Raw genomic sequence first — 21,239 nt, 5'->3', positions numbered from 1 at the left:
GCAATTCACAACCCCCCCCAAAAAAAAAAATTTAGAAATTAATGAGCTTCTGTAATGTGAGATAAACTGGCAACAGGAAAGAATGTCGTTTGGTGCCTGGGTGGCTGTTATTCAAAGGTTTGTTTTTAGAGAAGTTATGTAGCAATGGTGATGTTTTAAAGGGATATTGTTAGGTCTTTTCTGCTTGAAGAATTTATAAAGTATAAAATTACTTTGCCTGGTTTATTAAATGTACAACCAGTTTAGTCTGTGGTTAGGCAGGGGTTGGATCCTGCTGGTGCTTTGCATCACAGTAGGTACTTCATTGTTATTAAGTTTGCACGAAGCAAGGGTTCCACCTTGTGCGTGTGTGTCCTGAGCAGTGCCTGCAGCTGTACTGAGCTGTACCACAGGCACAGAGGGGACTGTGCCAGCTGGCCGGAGCTGGGGATGCCCCTTCCTGCGCGGGGGCTCAGCGGCGCGGGGGCACAGCTGCCCTGTCTCAGCACAGCTGCCCGCAGCGCACGCGGCTCTCGGCCACACGCACCATTTGTGGGCATCGGGCTTGCTGGTGCCACCGCAGCGACAGGCAGCTGGCAGCGGCGGTTCGGTCAGGGGCTGAGCCGGGGTCTGACGCCCCAGTGGCTTGAGAGGCAGCTTGCCATGGCCACAGGGCCGGGCTATCCACCCGCCGGGCTGGCCAAGCCCGCTCCCGCACCGAGCTGCAGCCGGGCTTTGCCGGCGGTGCCAGCCTCTGGGCAAAGCTGGGGGTCGACCCCGAGAAAAATGCTCAGGTCAAGCTTCCCGAGAAGTGAGCCTGTAATGTGAGGTCTGAGGTGTGCTTAGAGTTATTTCAGTGCGTAATTTTCTGTTCTTACTGTAATTGTAACGACGACTGCAAAATAATCCCCATAATTTCTGTGTGCTTCGCTAATTGGGATGTTTTTATCAGGCTAATGATAACCACCTATTATTTTGTCACCTTCTTGCTGCAGTGTGTCCTTGATGATATTATATTGTGCACCATTAGCACTTGCAAATGGTTATTAATGGCAGTATTTTAGAGGTGCGGAAGAGTTCGGCTGCTCCCATCTGCCTGCGATGCTTTCTGCTGTCCGTGGAAACTCCCGTTACTTGCTCCCGTGCTGTGTAAATGTGACCTGCTCTCTGATGAGCTGCCTGAAGCCACCCCAGGTCAGCGTCCCTGCGCCGCTCCAGGTGAAGGCTGTATGACCGAAAGGCCAAGTCATGTCTTTTTCAAAGGAGATACACCCAATGCATTGTAACCATGAGCGTGTCTGATAATTAAAAGAGGACAGATGTAATTATACCAAATGTAGACATTTCATTAGTTCATTTTAAAAATAGTTACCTTGATAACTAATTAGCTCTTTTAAAAATAGTTACCTTGGTAATAAAGGTGTCATTAGCACCAGAAGACCGAGGGAAGCACACTGAAGGCAGTGCTGGCTGGGAAGCCTGTGCCAGCCCGGCATCCCTGTGCCACCAGCAGAGCGGGGTGCCAGGGCCAGGTGCTGCGTTATCCCCTGGGCCTGGGACCGGTGGCTGCCGGGCAGCCTGGCGCTGCGTGCCGGGAAGGGGTGGCTGCCCACAGCCGCAGGGAAGGTGACGTTTCCTGGGGGAAACCGCGGTGGCACCCTGCTTGCCCGGCCGTGAGAACAGGCTGGCTGAGCCCATGCAGCAGGCGCACACCGGGCAGGGCTGGCAGGCAGGGGGTCCCAGCCACCCCAGGCAGCTTGGTCAGCAGCGTGGCCCGTGCCCAGGGAAGGACATGTCCCCGTTCACAATGGCTTGCTGCTCCTGGAGGCTGGGAGCCTGGGCCGGGCATGCAGAAAGGGCTATGGGATTACAAACCCCGTGCAGGGAGGGTCTGTGTCTTGCAAGGATGGAGCACCGCTGCGTTTTGAGGGGCACAGTGTTCGTCGTTGTTGCTGTCAACAAATTTACATTTTAATCGCCTTCTGCTAAAACAAACAGGATTATTTTGACCTTTCAGAGCGCAGCTATGTACGCAATAGATTAAAACCAACCTGCTGGAGGCTGGCAGCCAGCGGATGTGAGCAGAATGGAGTCAAGGCTGGGAGAGGAGCCCTCCGATCGCCTGAAGCTGGTCTCCATTCCGAGGCAGAGAGCACAAAGCTCTCTCCCACAGCTCCCAGACACCACTCCCTGCTGGAAAGCTGTCCCCAGGGCCAGCCGTCGCTTCCTGGAGGAAGCTCTTGCATGGCCATGCAGTTAAAGACAGCTGGGGTGGGACGGTGCAGTGCCTAGAACAGGAGCACATGGGCACTGCACTTGGAGCAGGGATGCTTATGTCTGTAGGTCCCAAGTCACAGCCCAGGGATCAGGAATATTTGGTAGTGGGGTAGAACTACTGAGCGGCTTGGGTCTCAGTCTGGTAAAAGCAGCACGTGAGGATATGGAACAATTTACTAAATCTCTTTTTTCCTTCCCCTTCTGTGGTACTTCAGGTGTGTATTGTGCAGAAGAGAGACACTGAGAAGATGTATGCCATGAAGTACATGAACAAACAGCAGTGCATCGAAAGAGATGAGGTTCGCAATGTGTTCAGAGAGCTGGAGATCCTGCAGGAGATCGAGCACGTGTTCCTGGTGAATCTCTGGTGAGCAGCTCCTTTCCCTCTGCCTTCTGGGGCCGCCTGCCTTCAGGTACTCACAGAGCCACATTCTCCCCATCCTCCTGGAGTCATGGGTGTCCATGGGAATACCATACAATCAAAGTCCATGATAACGTGAAATCCAGTCAGGAAACATAGCACAGAAGATATCCAAATGTTATGGCATCAAACGCTTTAAAACAGCTTAGTATCCGTTTTTCCACTAAAAACTTTTGTGTCTTTGTTAGGTGTTTTTCACAGCCTTCTTGCAAATACCACTATCAGGTCCCCCCTAAGGGACTCCCTACCCATTTAACCATCAAATATTTTTTTACCATGGTGTGTCGGTGTGCAGCCTGACTAAGGTGTCTTGGGGCACTGTGATGCTTTTGCTGACTGCTGTTAAAGAAATCATCCATCTCATGTGTGTGGAGATACTGAGAATGGTGACAGCCTGTGGTGAATCAGATACTGCGTGGGGCCATTTTTTGTAGCAAGCAACAGCTTGAAAAGTCAAAGAAACTGGCATGTTTAGAGATGATGATTTATAACTTTTATTAATACAAAAAATATACAAAATATGTAATGTTTTACAGAGTAAGCATCTGGTCTCTTTCTAAAAGGACTCAAATCTTGCAGAGACTGGCTAACAGCTTAAATAAACAGAACTGCCCTTAGCTGTAGCCAGTGTGTTCAGTAAAGTGTTTCTGAGAGAGGTCCCACCTCAAAAGGTTGTGGTGGGTGGTTTCAAGCTGTCCTGAGTGTGTCTGGGTCTGTGCAGGCACTGCAAAGGCGGCTCCACAGATGTACACTGAGGGATGCTGCTGGGTTGTGGGGGTTAATATGGTTGTAGGGAAGCCAAGGAGATACATTGCATGTCATTTTTTACTGTGACTGTTTAGACAGGATTTATTTCAAAAGCATTACCAACTAAAGCTATTTGTTAGATTTCAGCCTGATTTGAGGACTTCTTTTGAAACTGGACTCTAAAACATTACACAGTAATGAGGATAGTTTTTACCAGTGCACACAGTCAAATTAGTATTGAGCAATTTGAAATGTAACTTTTTAATGATCTGTTGCTGAAAAAAAGTTATGAGATCTCTTTAAATTATCAGGTGCAGGGCCTTTTGCTGGAGGACAACTAAGGGCAAAAAGTGCTTTGCAACACATTCACTAGTCAAATAAAATATATTCCTTTAGAGCTCAGATGTATCATTATCAAATTTTGCACATGCTGTCGTTTAACCCCGGCTGGCAACTGAGCCCCACGCAGCCACTCGCTCACTGCCCCTCACCCAGAGGGATGGGGAGGAGGATCTGAAAGGAATGTGAAACTCAAGGGTTGAGATAAGAACCATTTAATAGGTAAAGCAAAACCGCACACCCAAGCAAAAGCAAACCCAGGAATTCATCCCCCACTGCCCACGGGCAGGCGGGGGTTCGTCCATCCCCAGGGCAGCCGGGCTCCATCACACGTAACGGCTACTCGGGAAGACAAATGCCACAATGCCAAATGTCCCCCCTTCCTTCTTCTTGCCCCAGTTTATATACTCAGCATGATGCCATATGGTATGGAACGTCCCTTTGGCCAGTTCGGGTCACCTGTCCTGGCTGTGTCCCCTCCCAGCTTCCCGTGCCCCTCCAGCCCTCCCGCTGGCAGGGCCCAGGAAACCGAAAAGTCCTTGATTTAGTGGAAACATCACCCAGCAACAACTAACATCAGTGTGCTATCAATGTTGTTCTCACATCAGAGCCAAAACACAGCCCTGCACCAGCTACTAAGAAGAAAACTCTATCCCAGCTGAAACCAGAATAGCACAAAAACCTAATTGACACATTTTAGATAATAGTGCATTATATCCTATGATCTTTGGTTAGTTTGGGATGAGTCCCTAGCAGTCAGCCTCGTGACACTCTCCCGGATTCTGCTGCAGGGTGCTCCAGGTGGTTGGTCCTCTCTCTTCCCTCCCTGCCCTGTGAAGGAGCCCCTGATGTGAGGCAGGGATCAGAAAATCCATCCATCATCTGTGCAGGGTTATAGAAATAAGGAGTTCATGGCTTACATTCCCAGAGCGAAGAAGAGGGATTTTTATGAGAAGTGATGGAAAATCTTTCATATCCCATTGAGTGGAGGATGACAGACTGTGCAGGGAAGAGTGGTTCCTTCTCTTACTGTGTATATGACCTGGATTGCTCAAAATTTTGTCTAGGATTTATTCCCCAAGTGTTTTGCACACCCTTGGCGTGGTTTGAAATGCTTTCTTTCCAACGACAGTGTGGCTTTTGGTAAAGGTCTGCAGCTGTGGCTTAGAGAGTATCATCAGGTCAGGTAGGCACTATTTCCAACCCAGTGGTTTTGAGATTGCCTCAAAATTTGTGCAGCCACAACCACAAGGAGAAAATAGTAAATGTAAAATAAAGGCTGTGCTTACTTGGAAAATAATGGGTAAAGAAAAATGTTATATTATGTAAAAAATGCAAGGAAGTGCATCTGCAAGGCGTGGTGCACGGTAATCTCCTTCAGCCACTGCAAGGCTCTGTTACCTCTGGGATGTGTTTTTAAGGCTGGAATCAGTGCCTCATGAGCGGCTCCCTGATTTCATGGGGACAGAAGAGGGGCAGAAGCCGCAGTTTTTCGTGGGGAGGCAGCACACCTTGGGGGGCCAGGCAGGCTGAGCCTCGGGCCGCCCACGGCGATGTGGGGTGCGTGGCAGGCTGGTGGGTGGAAAGCCTTTCAAAAAAACAGAAAGTGTTATACTCAAAGTGCTGGAAGTTGGTAGTACTTTACATTCTTTTTGTTGAGCCTTTACTCCAGGGTAGCCAAATAGTATTTATTTATTTAGTGTTTTAACAATTGCAAATATTTTTTTCCGATGAGTAATGGGATTCTTGGGAAAACTTGCTCTCTTAGCAAATTTCTCCGTTTCATCTTGTACTTTTAGAATAAACCTACATTTAAGATGAGAACATAATTGTGTGATTCATAAGTATTATACAATCCCACATACTCTTTCCTTAGAAATACTGTCACCAAATATAACAATTGAATGTTGTTTTGTAGTGAATCCTCACTGCTGTCAGTCTCCTGTTGGTTCCACTGCAGATTTAGAGAGGCGTTTTACTCTACAGTAAATATAAATCTCTTTTTCTGGTTTTTATGGTTAAATTAGCAGTTGTGTTTTCCAATTCATTTTCAGGATAAGCAGAGATATTTTAAGTAGGTTTATCAGATTTTTTGCAATTGAAAATGCAAAGTTGCTCTTAAGTGGCTGGCTGGCAAACCCCGTGCGCTGCCCGCAGCCCTGCCTGCTGGGGGTTACATGGTGGCGCTTGGCAGCTTGCTTGTCCGGTGCAAATTGGCTAGCTCCTCAGTGTTCCACGAAATAGATACCTTCGCTGCTTAAAGACAAAACTCATCTCTGAGCAGTTGCTCTGTGCTGTTTTGGCATCAATTTGGCGAGCCAGGCAGGAGAACCCTCCGCCGGTGCTGGAATCCAGGGGCCTGAGGACCCTCGGGGCTCTCGACTGGATCTTCTGTCAGCGAGACTCCCCTGCCCCTTGGCTTCTCACACAGGTGGACCAGGACTTCTGCACAACATAAAAGGTATTTATATTTATTCCTTGGTTTGTATTTGTTGAATTTACCCCATAAGACGAAAGATGACGGTGGCTGGGTGAGAGGGGGGAACTGGACTGGGATACTTACCTCATCACCTTATTAATACTATTACACCTTAGTGTAGCAGTAGGTTCAAAAATGAGACATCACCTCGAGTTGCACCTGCTTCATGGGGAAGGCGCAATGACCTAGGCTGGCGTACACTGGCAGTGGCACTGCCCACAGCTTTCACAGGAGCCGCATCGTTAGGAGAGGGGGAAGCCTGGCTTGGTTTTGTGGCTGCTGTGAGGCTCAGCCTGCTTGCTCACATGCCGCTGGTCCCGCAGGTACTCCTTCCAGGATGAGGAGGACATGTTCATGGTGGTGGATCTGCTTCTTGGTGGTGACCTGCGCTATCACCTGCAGCAAAACGTTCAGTTTACGGAAGAAACAGTCAAACTCTACATCTGTGAGATGGCACTGGCTCTCGACTACCTACGAAGTCAGCACATTATCCACAGGTAACCACGCAGCCTGCTACTCGCAGTGGGTGCTGCCCCTGGCGGGTTTGGGGTAGGCGATGCTCTCTTTGCTTAGTGCCACCAGTGCCCCCGGGTCAGAGCTATCAGCCTGCACTGGACGGCACTGGCAATGCTGGTGGGCATGCTTCGGCGGTGGCCTGGCTGCCCTGTCCCTTGGAGGAAGCCCGACACTTCGCTGGGCACTGAAGGCACCTTGCAGGGTGGGTTTCAAAGGAATCAAGGGTTTCACAGAAGTAGGCCTGGTGTCGTTACTGGTTTTCTTTGGATTGTTATTAGTTTTCCTTGGAAGTGATGCCTGATCAAGTCCAGTTCTCCCACTTTTTTGCCCAGTTGCCCAGGAAGAACATATTTCTAGTCCATCATAAAGGGACTTGTCTCATGTTAGGATATTTTTGGTTTATTTGTTCCTAATTTTTGATAGGTAAAAAAGTTAAGGGTTTTTTTTTGTTGTTGAGTTGCATCCTTGATCTGACTGAGATTTCATCTTGCTGTAACCTTGCTTCTTTTCCCAGAGACGTAAAACCAGACAACATCCTCCTCGATGAGCAAGGTAGGATCTCTGTGCCTTGCTTTGTCTGCCCCCTTCATTCAAGGGACAGAGTCTTTACAGACTGTGCATCTTTTTATCTTGGAAAAGAGCAGAAAAAGCATCATGCTTAACTGCTCAGTGTTTGGCTGAATGTACCTGTGCGTTGTAATGCCAGGACGGGCACACCAAGGGCAGCCCTTCTCTCGTTACCCCCCCTCGCTGCACCCACACCACCTCCTTTCTCGCTAGTGCCCCCATGCACAGGTCCCCCATGCCAGAACTGCGGTACCAGGCATCGTGGGAGGGCACAAAGCAGGAGAAGTGACTTGGTTGAGTTTTGAAGTCGGTGATCTGCACGTATGCTTTTAGGATAGTTTTGATGTCTTTCTGGGGGGATGACCTGGGCTGAGCCAGGGAGAGTGACTTCAGGGACCTTTGTGAGAGCATCTATCAGTAATATTGTCTCAGCGGCCTCCACAGGAGAAGTGCCATAGGAGAGCCTGTAGTGTCTTCTGTTCCAGTAGTAGATCTTATAAACTGAAGATGCAATCTCTCAGGACAGCAGGCTCAAACCATCTGAGTTTTACCATAAAGCCTCATCAAAACCAAAGCTTGCACTTGCATGGGAGTTAACTAGAAAGCAGTGCAGTGTATAAAGCCCAAACGTAAATGGGAAAAAGGAGATGTCAGGGAAGACTTCACAGGGCTTTAGTCTGTGATTTACACACCACTGTCATAACTGCCTTGTAGCTAGAGAGCAGAAAGCAGCCTCCAGAAGGGCGAGTGGGTGGGTTCTCTGTATCACAGGCTGGCTTGAAAATAATGACATGTTCTGAATTTTAAATTTCAGTCCTGATGACAGGGAAAGTAGAAACAGAGAGAAGGTGTTCCAGCACTTTTTGAAACATCTTAATGATGTCTTCATACAGCCTTAGGGTTTGGGAAGTATTGTTATGATTTCATTCAGCTGGCACATCGAAGTTTGCTGTGGTCTGTACGGAGTGGCAGCACTGCTTCAGCTCTGGGACTTTGCGGTAGTTGTGGCTCAGTGGCTTTCATCGAAAACAGTTCTAGGTTTTTAATCAATGCGACCAAGGCAATATCTTAGTATAGTGTTTCTCTGTTGCCTTCTTTGCTGACTGTTTGTTCTGGCGAGAGCCATTTGACCTAGTGCTGGACTTGCTGTACGTTACTAGTTTGCTCCAAGTGTGATTTAAAATCAAGATCCTAAGCTAGCTACCTTTTAATCACCCAGCCAGCCTGAGCTGCTGGGAAAGCTTCAGAATCCGTTACGGCCATTCGGTGGGGTCGGGCCCTGACCTGCCTGCCCCCATGTTACACTGTCCAAGGGCAGAAGCTTATGAAACAAATGTATTCTGACTGTACATTGCCACTGTTCTTGTGATTAATTCCTTCTTAAAATGTGTCTTTGTTTAAGGTCATGCACATTTAACAGATTTTAATATTGCAACAATAATTAGGGATGGTGAAAGAGCAACTGCATTAGCTGGAACAAAGCCATACATGGGTAAGAAATAATAGCTGTTCCTTACATCTGTCTTTTACATTTCAAGAGTACTCACCGCATGCTGCCTGACAGTCCCTGTCTATGACAAAGGCACTGAATTAATTTGGCAGGTTAATGCATGCACCCAAGTCATTCAGTGGAGCCTGATGGTTTGAAAAGTGAAACTTCCAGAGTGAATGAATCGCTGTCAGCGTACCCTCCCCATCCCACCCTGCCCTCCCCGCTGGCCCTGGGCTGGGGCTTGGTGCATTCCAGCAGGCAGTGGGTTTGTGCCATCCCTTGCTTGCTCGGTGGGGAGGGTTCTCTTCATGTGAGCCCGGTAACCCAGCTGCCCAGCTAGGGCAGGCATGCTGCTGCTGCTGCTGCTGCTGCTGCTACTCACCCTGGCTTGCACAGCCTCCCCTTGGGCAGTAGTGCATAAAAATAACCATAAGGTCTTGTGTACTGACTTACGTGAAATACTGAAATAGAAACAAAATGAAGTCAATGAATAACCTGTTGAATTTTGCCATTTCTGTTCAGCTCCGGAGATCTTCCATTCCTTCCTCAATGGCGGGACAGGCTACTCCTTCGAGGTGGATTGGTGGTCGCTGGGAATCATGGCTTACGAACTGCTGCGGGGCTGGGTAGGGCTCCCAGGCGCTCCGAGGCATAAGAATACGTTTTCTGATTGACTGCAGAGAGGAGAGGGAATTTCTTCTCATCTTTCTGCTTTTTTCCCCCAGAGACCGTATGACATCCACTCGAACAACCCTGTGGAGTCTTTAATTCAGCTGTTCAGTACTGTGAGCGTTCAGTATTCGTCTGCATGGTCAAAAGAAATGATTGCTCTATTGAGAAAGGTAAATGAGTCCTGCTGACGTGGTTTAAGTTGTATATTAGCCACAGTGCATGCAGGACTAGCTGGAAAATCTTCAGCCTATTAATAAATAATATAAAATTGAAATGGGACTAATTTTTATGACTTTGTTCAGGCTTAAGCGCAGATTAATCACGTTTTGTTTGTTATACCTGTAATAAGATGCATTATCTTTGATAGCAAGGGCTTGTTTTGGTGTGACAGTCAAATTCCCACCTGAGCTAGAGCTGTGCCCTTCCAGCACCCCCTCTGTGATCACTGTAACCTAAAAAGTCAGCAGTTGTGGCCGAGTAAGATGTGTAAGTGTAAGATGGAGGAGTGCATGCTGCCGCTGCTGTATTAGCTGCTCCCTCTCACCAGTTCTGCTGGGCTGAAGGGCCTGACTTGGTGTATTTGGTTGTTAGAACTCTTGTGGGGGGGTCCATATCTATGGGACAGTCCGCTACTTTCCTCATGCTGCTACACAAGAAAGATGTGGAGGCTGTTTTAGCTTCTGCTTGCTTGAGAACTCAGTAGCTGATGAGTGTGCTATACAGAAGATATACATGGTACTGACAGCAAATAAGTGACTCTAATGTAAGTTAATGTTGGGTGGACAATTTACATAATTAGATTTTGTTTTAATGAATAGCAGCATTGTTAGTTATGGCTGCAGTGGAGTGTTCAGCAGGTTTGCATTGCCATCTGCTGGGCTGCCGGCAGCCGGGCTCCTGGAGACCAGGCAGAAATTAAAACATCTCACCAGGAAAATGCCAGCAGCCGCCTCAGCCTGGAAGGACACCCCATGTCATATAATCATAGAAGCAGATTTGTAGAATTGTTTGGGTTGGCAGGGACCTTAAAGATCATCTAGTTCAACCCCCTGCCATGGGCAGGGACGCTTTCCACCAGACCAGGTTGCTCCAAGCCCACGTACAAAGCCCCTCTCCAGCTTCTTGCCGGCCCCTGTAGGTGCTGGGAGCTGCTCTAAGGTCTCCCCGGAGCCTTCTCCTCCCCAGGCTGAGCAGCCCCAGCTCTCCCAGCCCGGCTCCGTAGCAGAGGGGCTCCAGCCCCCTGACCACCTCCGTGGCCTCCTCTGGGCTCGCTCCAACAGGCCCATGTCCTCCTTATGTTGGGGGCCCCAGAGCTGGACACACGTCCCCCAGAGCACTGGGGTTCCTGTGCTCGGAGTGTCCCAGCCCTGTGCCCTGCCCACTGGAGCAGCCCAGGGGGCTCTGCTGGTGCCCAGGGGTGATGTTGGGTGCTGCATTGCCCACCTGCCTGTAGAGCCAGCTCCTGCTCCCTGCTCCTCACTCCGGCACTGGCACTGTGCTGGCATCGATGCCCCTTGTCTCCTTCCCACGTGGCCTTACTTGGGAATTGGGGTTTCCTCCCTTTTTGTTTTAAAGATGAAGATAATTTTATGCTGTGAAAAAGTGCCTGAGAAGTTCCCCAGGTGGCAGTTGCTGGTCGAGGCGGTCTTTTACCCTGTGCCCTTCACAAGCATCCCTGTGCCTGCACATTTGGTGGGCTGTACGTACAGTCACCATTACCTGCTTCTTGCATACCTTGGGCACTGGAAAAATACTTAGTGCTGACATTTTCTGCAAAAAGGCTGTAACCTCCTAAAATTAGTCTGTCTAGAATTACGCCACAGTTTTTAAAAGGAAACAGTGCTAGACAGGCATTTTTTAGAGGTCTTGCCATAGGTGTCCAGTTTGTGGAGACCATATACACTCAGTTTGCAGATGCCCAGAACTGAGCTGGGGCAGCCAGAGGTCAGGACTCAAGTTCTAGGTGCTCTGGAAAAAAGGCAAGAAATGGTCCAAAGGTGGGGTGCGGCTCTGGTGCTGGTGGCAGTGGCACAGGCAGGCAGGGGAGCTGGCATCTGGAGAGGGGCGAGGGTGGGTGCATCTTGCCTGCCACGAGCATCCCGTATTTGAGAGAGGAGGGACGCACACAGGGCTCTGAGGATGTACTGTAAAGGTGGCATCAATGCTTTGGTGAAGATTTTCACAGGGGGAGACCAGGCACAGAATTTTACTCAGACCCTGTGTTAGGTGTGCCTCTCTGTTAGATGTAGCTCCACAGGAGGCATACCTCCAGCAGTCTGGGAAGCTGTAGCTCATCAGCTGAGCATACAGCATAGTACACAGTGCTGAATTCTTTGAAAAATCTGTCCTCAGACTGGTCTCTCAGCAGGGCAAGCAAGCATTTTGATTTTTTTTCTCTGTGCTTCATTAGCCGTGTGTGTGATAAATGGAGCAGTATCCCCTGGTGTCACAGAAGTGGTGTGAAAACAGGACATGTGGAGGCTGAAACCCAATGGTGACCCTCAGGGGGAATCAATGTCTTTATGAGGGAGCAAGGTCTGTCCCTGGCACGAGAAGGAGCTCGCAGGGCAGCAGCACCCAGGTGCAGTGGTGAGGGGTCGTGCAGCGTAGGCAGGCATGGGAGGAACAAGCCTGTGTTGGTCCAAGAGCTCACGGTACCAGATTTTTGGCTGTCTGATTTCACAGCCTCCAGAAAGTTTTTCTATTATTTTTTTCCCTATAGTAGTTACGTATTTCCCGTGGCAGAAAGCTTGCTGCATGGCTGAAACATCTGAGTCGTCTTAACGACAGGGTGCCACAGGGCTCCTTTTCTTTCCCCTCTGACAGGAGTGCCTTTCTCTCCCCAGCTGCTGACGGTGAATCCCGAGCATCGCTTTTCCTGCCTGGCTGATGTTCAGGCCTCGGCGTACTTGTCCGGTGTGGTCTGGAGCGACGTCTGTGAGAAGCGGGTGGAGCCGGGCTTCGTCCCCAATGTGAGTAGGAGCGATCTGTGTCCCGGTCCCAAGCAGGGACGGCTTCTTGTCATGAGAGGAACTGCTGCGTTCAGCAGAGCTTTCTGATGGAAGCAGTTCCTGAGTCTGTCTGCTGCGAGAGCCTGTGCTGTGCCTAACGCGCGCGGTGCCGCGCTGTGTGTCCTGGCAGAAGGGCCGCCTGCACTGTGACCCCACCTTCGAGCTGGAGGAGATGATTCTGGAGTCGAGGCCCTTGCACAAGAAGAAGAAGAGGCTTGCGAAGAACAAGTCGAGGGATAACAGCAAGGACAGCTCACAGTCTGTAAGTGCTTTCTGGGGTAACGGCCAGCTGGGAAAAAAGGCTGAGCTGCTGAATGTGGGGTGTAGAGCAGTCGTAACTGCAACGGTGCTGCAGTAACCGCAGATTTGTTTTGATAAAAACATTTGCCCGATGCAGTCTTCTTGACAAGCAAATGTTCCTCTTACCTCAGTTTCTTAAAACTCTTTCACAGTAACCTGTCATTTGGAAAATGAAATGAGAAACAGAGGTCTGGGCACACCTGTCAGAAGAAAAACCGGAAAAACACCAAACCACATCCATATGGTCTTCACCATTCCTAGAGGCGCTGCCTGGTGTCCGTGGCAGCTGTCAGTGGGGTTATGGGGGAGCGGTTCCTCCAGTCTGGGGTGATGGCCATGCAGAAACACCCCACCAGTCAGTCCCAGGTGTGGGTACCAGTCCTGTGCTTTCTGTTGCTGCGTGAGCATGCGGCTGGGTGAGCCCTGCAGCCCTGCTCTGCCCCCACACCGGGGCGAGCTCTGGCTGTGCTGGCTGCCATCAGCACATGAGCCTGGGAGAGGGGCACCAGCTTTCTGCAGAGAGGTATCCATTAGCCAGGAAATTAGGCCAGAGATGAGATGCATTTGTTTCTTCTTTTCACTGTGGTGGTCATGGTGCTTTTATATCACTGGGGAGGTAAATACAAGAATCCGATTTTTACAGAGCAGACACATCCCAGGAGTAAAACCATCTTACACAGCAGAGCAGGTACATGGTCCCGCAGAGAACAGGCGTTTGTAGGGGTGTTTGCAGGTAGGCTGCTGTGCCGGGGAGGTCTGTGAGAGCAAATGTGCATTACCCACCCCCTGCCTCCCCTGCGCAGTGCCTCTGAGCTGTGCAAATCCCAGGCTAAGGGAACAAACATCTGTTCTGCCCCAGCGAGGTCAGGGGGAGCATCCCCTGTCTTGAGAGCGACAGGGAACACCAGGCAGGATTTTGCCTGTCTTGTTGTCTGCACTAATTAACTGCAATGGATCCCTTCCCTCTTCAGCAGGAGTTAATGCTGCGATCAATGAGACTTACTGAAAAAGGATGAAGGATAAATCAGGAGGAAAAAACCAAGAATAAGCAAATTTGCAAATGCCTCTCTGAGGTTTTGCTGCCGGGAACATTAAGGGCACTTTGCCTGCCGGGACCCACACCGATTGCCAGTGCCCACGCAGGTGCCAGGCAGGAGCCTGTCCCTCGCCGTGGCCATCAACCCGTGGCTGGGGGTGCGGGGGTGGGTGAGGCTCCGCGGTGGGTGTCCCTGCTTTGGTTGGAGGCGGTGTGCTGCAGCAGTGTCTGGCTTCAGAGAGGTCTCTGCACCCAGGCAGAGGTGATGCAGGAGGTAAAATAAAGGCAGAAGTCAGGAGGCAAGGGCTGCCCACACACCTGCATGCCGGCTTTGTGCTGGTCTCTTCCCCGTGCTGACTTTCATTCCTGTGGGCAGGTAACACTTCCAAAAGCAGAATACACAGATACATCTGGAAAGCTGTGCACTATCTATGTTTTATGGAAAACTGTGCTTGTCACAGATGAAACAAGACCCTGGTGAAAGCCATGAAGGCTAGCAGCTGTGCTGTTTCCATCCTCTGTTTCAGCTGAAGTCTCTGGTGGCTGGGAGGCTCCGTGCACAGCGCTGGAAGTGCTGCGATGCTGCAGGCAGCAGTGAGATGCAAATGGCACTGCTTATGCTTGTATTGTTTTTCTTCAACAGGAAAATGACTATCTCCAAGAATGCCTTGAAGCTATCCAGCAAGACTTTGTCATCTTTAACAGAGAGAAGTGAGTGTGTGGGTTTGTTGTTTTTTTTTTAGGAAAAAATACTCTTTTTTTCCACTGACTTCCCTTAGGAATCAGAGTGTCAGTGCCTGATGGCTGGGAGCATCTTGCTGCCAGCGGCTTAGCCCTGGGTGACTAACATCAGCCAAGGAGCTCAGGTGCTGCCTCTGTATGAAAGTAGTTCTGACCCAAAAGGGAGACAAGATGAGGGATTATTAATCACTTTAATAAATTAAATACAATATGCTGCAGAGAGATTTCTGGGATTTAACATACATATGTGACACTTCTTCAGTTCCCCCACTGCATCATCTCACCTATCCTGCTTTTAGAGGATGATGTTTTGGAAAATGAAGGCAAGGAACATGCTAAAATCTCTGCAGGGGATGAGCAGGCAGTGAAAGCGCTGGAGTTAAAGCAGTTGCTTTCCCCCGTGTTTAGGCACACTGCCATGGGAATGTTCAGTTCGTAAGTAAAGCAAGAGACAGCCTCCACGGAGGAGGTGCGCGGCTGGGAGCCTGCTGCCCTGGCCATGGCACAGGGCACTCGTGGCCAAGGTCTGGGTGGGCAGCGCTCCTGAAAGCTGAAGCCTTGCAAGTCATTGTGGAGTATTTCAGAGTGTTTCAGCGTGTTTTGCTGGTGTGTTGGTCCCTGTCATGGCCTTTTTATGTGCTCTGTGTGTGCGTTGGAAAGGCTCCTCTTGTTCACCATGGGTCTGCTGTAGGCATCTCTTGAGGAGTGGTGTGGGCAGCACGGGGCAGGCTTGCTGCAGACCACCTTTGGGGGTGCCATCTGGGGCTGACTGTGTAACACGTGGATCCTCTGCTCCGCACAGGCTAAAGAAGAGCCAAGAGCAGATGAGCGAGTCTGTGTCCCCCCCTGAGACCACCGATGAAGCCGAGACGGAGGCTGAGTCTGAGACCTCCAACTTGAACATGTGCAGCTCCGTCTGCTCCTCCACGGGCAGCAGCTAGGCTGCAGCTGCCGGGCGAGGGTGGCCAGCCCGCGCCGTGCCGATAACCCGTTCTCAGGTTGCACTGAGCACCACAGGCTGTCCTCCGATACCACCGGAGAGCACCGACAACTCGTCTTGCAAAGCTGTAGCAAAAGAGAGAGTTCTTACGGAACTGCATTCCTGGATTTAACGGATCGCCAGTTTGGCACACTGGTTGCCTGTTGTGGGTAAAGATACTTGCTATGCAACTTGTCGGAGAAGGTAGATCAACTTCTTTTGCTTGTTCTTTTTTGATGTCAGATTGCTGATCTGCACATGGTTTTAAAACAGTAAAGTGACAAAAAAAGAACTTACGTCCTTGGGTACTACAAGGGGCGACGCCAGGTGGGTGTGGCGAGGGAGGAAGGCTGAATGGGTGGCTTGAATTTTACTTTGGCGTTCCTTGTTCATAAAGGCTGCCATAGGGACAAGCAATTCCCAGTGTAAATCAGGGCAGCTCCAGGGCCTCTGCGGGCTGTGGTGGGTGGCACCAGCCTCCTGGGGGCCTCGAGCTGCTTGAGTCCTGCTGCAGAAGGACATCCCAGGCACGTCCTTGTCCTCTCATCACCTGTCAGAGTTTCTTTCCCAACTCGGGGCAAATAAATATTTTATCGTACACTCCATGAATTCTTCAGGGGCTGGGTAATAATTAAACATGTAATTGAGCTGCAGAATGTATTTAAAATACTTGCTTTCTTCACATAACTGCAGTGAGTGGCGAGGAGCTGTGCGAGCTGACCAGAGCGTTTGGTTCTGGTTGTCCGGGCTTGGAGGACACTGTTTGTCACAGGTTCAGATTTTATTGGAGGTGAAGTGGGTGCCTTGCATTGCCGCTTGGTTACAAAAGGTGGGAATATCTTATTTTACCCTTCAATTTCCTTTATTTTCAGTGCAAAGTAAAAGTACTGTATATAATTTACTGATACCTGTTTTAACTTCTTAATAAGATGGGAGATCTCCTAAACTTGTTCCAGCTGTGGATGTTGCCTGCCTTGTTCCAGAAGCTTTCACTATATTAGTTGCCTAATCTGCTGTATGTAGAGTGGCTTTTGGTTTCTATTGCTAAAAATGAGCCATGGGTTCTGCTGCAGCGTACGGCTACTGTGATAAACAGGGGCTTCGTCAGGACTGCATTCACCTTTGAACTATCAACATCTGTTTGCTGCCAGACATTAGGAGGTTGCAGTGTTTGCATCCTTACTGTACATTTGTAACATAAAAATGGGTAGAAAATGTTTTTAACAGATGCAGACTCTTTCAGGACATGTTTTGTTGCGTTTTTCTTTTCCACAAATAAAATAGAAAAGCGTAACTGGTATGAAACAATTTTATATGAAAAATGACACGACGCATTTGTTTTCCACAGTTTTATGTGGAAACTAGTATGTGGCTAAAATTGTGCAGAACCAAATTTTCACAGATGTCTTTAAAAGAAGCATTCAGGTGTGCAGGCACAACTCGCACAGGGGAGGGGGGCCAAAGCTCTGATGCCAGTTGCACAGTTATTGTCGGCACGGAGCCAGGTAATGGTGAGCATCCAGCCCTGGGCCGTGCCCGGCGAGGGACTGGGGTCGCACCGCGGGGCCCTGGGGTTGGCCGCAGGTCCTTGCACAGGCATGCCCCACACCTCATTAGAAGCTGCGTTAATGAGGGGCTGGAGGGGAGCTGCAGCCGTTCCATGAGCGAGGTCTGAAATAAATGCTTTCCCCAGCTACAGGAGGGCACCTACCCCCAGCTCTGGCCCTGGGCTGTGCTGGCGGGGGGACCTGCCCTCTCTGCCTCTAGTGACATCCAGTCTGATTACTGGGTACCAGGGTAGACTAATTACCCTAATCACTTTCTCCCACATATCAGAGCACACCTGTGTGTGCGTGGATGGGCCACACACTCTGGCCCCGTTTGCTGCTGGTGAGCAGCCCTTGCTCCCTGCGTGGGCAGCCTGGTCCTCACCCCCGTTTCTCTCTGCGTCTTGTGTCCCCTGTGCCCCCGGCCTGAGCACCCGGCTCTGTCCCAGCACAGTGTGCTGCGCTTTGGCTGCCGGCTGTGCCGCTGGCTGTGTGCCTTGGTGGGCTCAGCTCCCACAGTGCGGGAATGGTGCCTGTTGGCAATGGCCACCAGTGATGGCCAGGGTGCCTTGCAACGTAGTAGTCACACCTTAATCTCAAGTCACAAGACCAGATCAGGACCGGCTCTGATTTGCTTCTGATCAGAGCAGTGTGATAATTCTGCTGCTGTGAGGGCCACCGCTTGGCCTGCCAGGACTCAGGTGGGGCAAGAGAAGCAGACTGAGGGTCAAAACCATGTATTTATTCAGGAATTAGAAATTACAGATGATTTACTCCACCGGTATGGACAGTTTTTTCCAGTAGACACCATTGCACTATCATCTTTCTGTAAATAATTACAAAAGTTCAGACTATCAGAATGACAAGGAACATACTTATTTTTTGACCAAACTGTTCTGTATATGAGATGCAGATAGATCCTATTCAAGCAGAAGCTCTCAGGCCAGGAGGGATGTCAGCAGTTTGGCAGGACATGTCTAACAGCCATTTTCATTGCTTTCTGTAGGACAAGTGACAAATGGCCTGTGAGGCCAAGGTTGGCGCATGTAGGGAGGAGCTGGCTCACTTCTGAAATGGATGTTTCTTACCCTAAACTCTCTCCGTGTGGGTCATTTATGTTCCCTTTTCAGCACTGCTCTTCCTGGGTAAATTGTGCAAAATGTCCTCAGCAACGCTCAGCAGAAACTGGGAAGGCTTCTGGGGAGCCGCCAGGTAGTTTGTCCTTCCCAGCTGAGGAAATGTGGGGCAGGTTCTGGCTGCCCGGGAAGCACCGCTGAAACCCAGCAATGCATCTCCCAGGGATGTGCCGGGGAAAACTCTTCTTTCTGCCTCAGTCTGTTTCTAAACCTTAAATCACTGAGAGAAGTGACAGGACACAGACCTCTCGGACCATTGCGCTGAGCAGCAGGACACCGTGAGTGTAATACAACTGAAGTGCTCATTTTTCATCTTCAATAATGCATGGGCCTAACTTCATCAGTGCCCATTGGGGACCAGGTTTTATTGATGCTATTTATGCCTAGTCCCTGGAGAAGAAATTACAAGAAAAGAGTAACTGGAAAATGGAAAAATGATAGGAAACAGGTACATGTATGCTTCATTGTCAAAATCTCCACAATGGGTTTCAATGCACAAGGCCCTTCCACTCTTGCTGTGCTGCTGTTCTCTGGGGCCCTTTTGTGCCATGTCCCCATCGCTGTGTCCCCATAACGAGCCTGTGCTGACTGGGCTGGCTGAGCTCCTTCCAGGGGTGCCCGGCTGTAAAGCTAACCCCCTCCGTGGGCTCCTGCAGGGGATGGGCGCCCCTTTGCTCCCTGTCCCGCTGCGTTGGGGGGCTGCCGGCACAGACCGGGCTGGGGTGGGGAGCTGTGCCTGGGGGTGCGGTGGGGTTGCCCACCAACGCCGCCCTCCAGTGCCGCTGTCCCTGTGACCGTCAGTGTTGAACCAGTCCGGTGCCGGTGCCGGCCAGCGGCCGTGTGCGGAGGGCTGTGGCCTGTCGGTGGTGGGGCGGCTCATGCGGCATGGGGGCAGCTGGCCAGGGCCAGCGGATCGACCGGCAGCTGCCAGCCCTCCTGGCTCCTGCAGCGCGGGCAATGCACGGCACGAGGCATGCGCTGGCGCAGGGGGTGTTCGCTGCAGAAGGACTGGTGCCAGTGAAAAACGCGTGGCTTTGAAAGCCCCCAGACCGCCCCTCTCCTGCTACGCTCTCCGCTGCATTAGAGCCTGAGGCAGCCCTAGATGTGAGCAAAACTCACAGTGAAGTCGTGAAATACTCCTGGTACCAAACCCCATCACGCAGAGCTTGAAATAAGTCAGTCGCAGCTCTGGTTTACATCTCCACTACAACCAGAATACAATAATTTTCTGTGTATAAATATTTAAATACATGTATTTTTTTGTATAACAGATTTATACAGGGTGTGCCATTGTTCGCTCTGAAAAGTCTACATCACCTATAAATTATTCCCCTTAAATTCCTTGCCATAAGATTGTTTTCTTATCTCTGTTGTATTACAAAGTTTTGTAAAGTTGCATATTTTTAAGTGTTTCCATTGAATTCCACAGACTTCACTGGGAATTTTGCATAGAAAACAAATGCCAGATTGGGTCCCGGTTTTTCTTCTGCTGCCAATTCTTTATTACTCTCTACCTTGCCAAAAAGAGAATAGGAGTAATAAAATAATAGCAAAGAGGCCAATATAGCAACTTAACATTTGACAGTGCTGAAATCCTGATGCCTTGGTAGGGTATTTTTTAAAAATTATTTCAGTGGAAATATATGTAAAGTATATCTTTGTATTTTATGTTAATACATTTCTGTAATTTTATTGCATGAAAATTTTACCATGTCACAGAATATTTAAGTTACGACAAGTTTGTGGTTTTGTAGATACTGCGAGAAGCCATTGTGTACGTGGAGTAATAAATGTGTATTTTTAACGTTGCCAAGTATTTGCCATTTCTAGGTTACTGATGGGGGGGGCGGGGGAGCAGAAATTGTATCTGGAAAAAAGTGGATGTTATAATTACATTTCTTATTTACACATCGCAGGCTGGAGTTGTTCAACATCCCAGTTACACCAGCCTGCAGCGTGCCACAGCTCCCAGCCCAGCCCCAGCGGCAGGCGCAGCTCCTGCCCACCAGCTGGCCATGCCCGCTGCTTTCCGTCTGCTGCATCTGCATGGGGCAGCGTGGGGCTGGCACTGGCAGCTGGTGGCTGTGAAGGCACCAACCACGAAAGCATTAGAATGGTGAAAGCTTGCCAAAGCCCAGCTGGACCCCCCGAGCCAGTGGGATGCTCAGTGCTAGTGTGCAGCCAGGGGTGGGATGAGAGCAATAGGAATGGGTGGGATGAGAGCAGTAGGAATGCGGCCATGATGCTGCTTGAAAGCTATAAAATGAGTGTTAAAAAGGGGAAAAGATGAATCCAGGCATTTATAGTGTCCCACTTTCTGGTGTCAGAAGGTATTTGTAATTCCCCAGGGAGAGTTATATCTTTATAGCAGTGGGACTGGGGGGCCCTTTCGACGCCGGGTTTGGGGACTCAGTGAGGATGAGGAGTGTTTCAGGCATGGTCACCAGCCTGGGTTGCCCCTGCTCATACCGGTCCCAGCCTGGGGGTACCCACACCACAGCTGGGACTGAGCCAGGAGAGCGGGATGGGGGGAGGGGGGGGGGGGGGGGGGAACAGCAGGATGGGGCTGGGTGCACGTGGAGGGCGGTGGGGGTGGGTGGCAGGGGACCCTGGCCCTGCTGTGGTGGGGAGAGCGTGATGGCTGCGGCTTGCTGCGTTTTAGTATTTCACTGCACAACCCTGGATTTTGTATCTTAAACTCGATTAAAAACAGCCCTGGGGAGCTTCAGGAGGTCTCAGTTTTTTCTCTTTCATCCCTCATCAGTACTTGGAATTATTTATTACGGTTGTTGGCACAGTGTGCTGGCTTGCTTCATCTCAGGGTAGAAAAGCATCTACAAAAGCTCTTTCTGACTTCAAAAGAAGTGGTGAAGGAACAAGACAAGTCAATATATGAGCCTTAATGTGGCTCGCTCGGCAGAGCCCTTTGCCAGCAGTGGCAGCCCTGTGCCCAGCCACTGGTTTGATGCCTCTGCTGTGACCCCTCACAGCATCCCTGGG

At 50.0% G+C, this 21,239-nt stretch overlaps 1 protein-coding gene and 1 long non-coding RNA gene across 3 annotated transcripts in view; one reads left to right on the top strand and one right to left on the bottom strand.

Moving 5' to 3' along the window:
- STK32C (serine/threonine kinase 32C) overlaps nucleotides 1-19,592 on the top strand; it is a 96,782-nt gene extending 77,190 nt beyond the window's left edge. The window contains exons 1-11 of one of the 2 annotated variants that reach the window (XM_027805065.2): nucleotides 1,006-1,173; nucleotides 2,472-2,623; nucleotides 6,566-6,739; nucleotides 7,273-7,310; nucleotides 8,728-8,817; nucleotides 9,340-9,443; nucleotides 9,543-9,659; nucleotides 12,336-12,461; nucleotides 12,631-12,762; nucleotides 14,480-14,547; nucleotides 15,380-19,592. In XM_027805065.2, the coding sequence (XP_027660866.1) occupies nucleotides 1,081-1,173; nucleotides 2,472-2,623; nucleotides 6,566-6,739; nucleotides 7,273-7,310; nucleotides 8,728-8,817; nucleotides 9,340-9,443; nucleotides 9,543-9,659; nucleotides 12,336-12,461; nucleotides 12,631-12,762; nucleotides 14,480-14,547; nucleotides 15,380-15,518 (1,233 nt within the window). In that variant the 5' untranslated portion in view covers nucleotides 1,006-1,080 and the 3' untranslated portion in view covers nucleotides 15,519-19,592. Of the gene's footprint in view, nucleotides 1-1,005; nucleotides 1,174-2,471; nucleotides 2,624-6,565; nucleotides 6,740-7,272; nucleotides 7,311-8,727; nucleotides 8,818-9,339; nucleotides 9,444-9,542; nucleotides 9,660-12,335; nucleotides 12,462-12,630; nucleotides 12,763-14,479; nucleotides 14,548-15,379 lie in introns of those variants that run through there. The other variant, XM_055721173.1, reaches the window with a different exon arrangement.
- Nucleotides 3,963-9,402, bottom strand: LOC129736876 (uncharacterized). The gene is made up of 3 exons (XR_008734005.1): nucleotides 9,313-9,402; nucleotides 6,335-6,638; nucleotides 3,963-6,208 (listed from the first exon to the last, which is right to left on the bottom strand). It is a non-coding gene; the product is annotated as an uncharacterized LOC129736876 (long non-coding RNA).
- Nucleotides 19,593-21,239: the final 1,647 nt, after the last annotated feature.

Source organism: Falco cherrug, chromosome 9, assembly GCF_023634085.1.
Source record: "Falco cherrug isolate bFalChe1 chromosome 9, bFalChe1.pri, whole genome shotgun sequence".
Classification (NCBI taxonomy): Eukaryota; Metazoa; Chordata; class Aves; order Falconiformes; family Falconidae; genus Falco; species Falco cherrug.
Note: the sequence above shows the minus strand (reverse complement) of the source record. Positions and strands in the feature narration are given on the sequence as shown.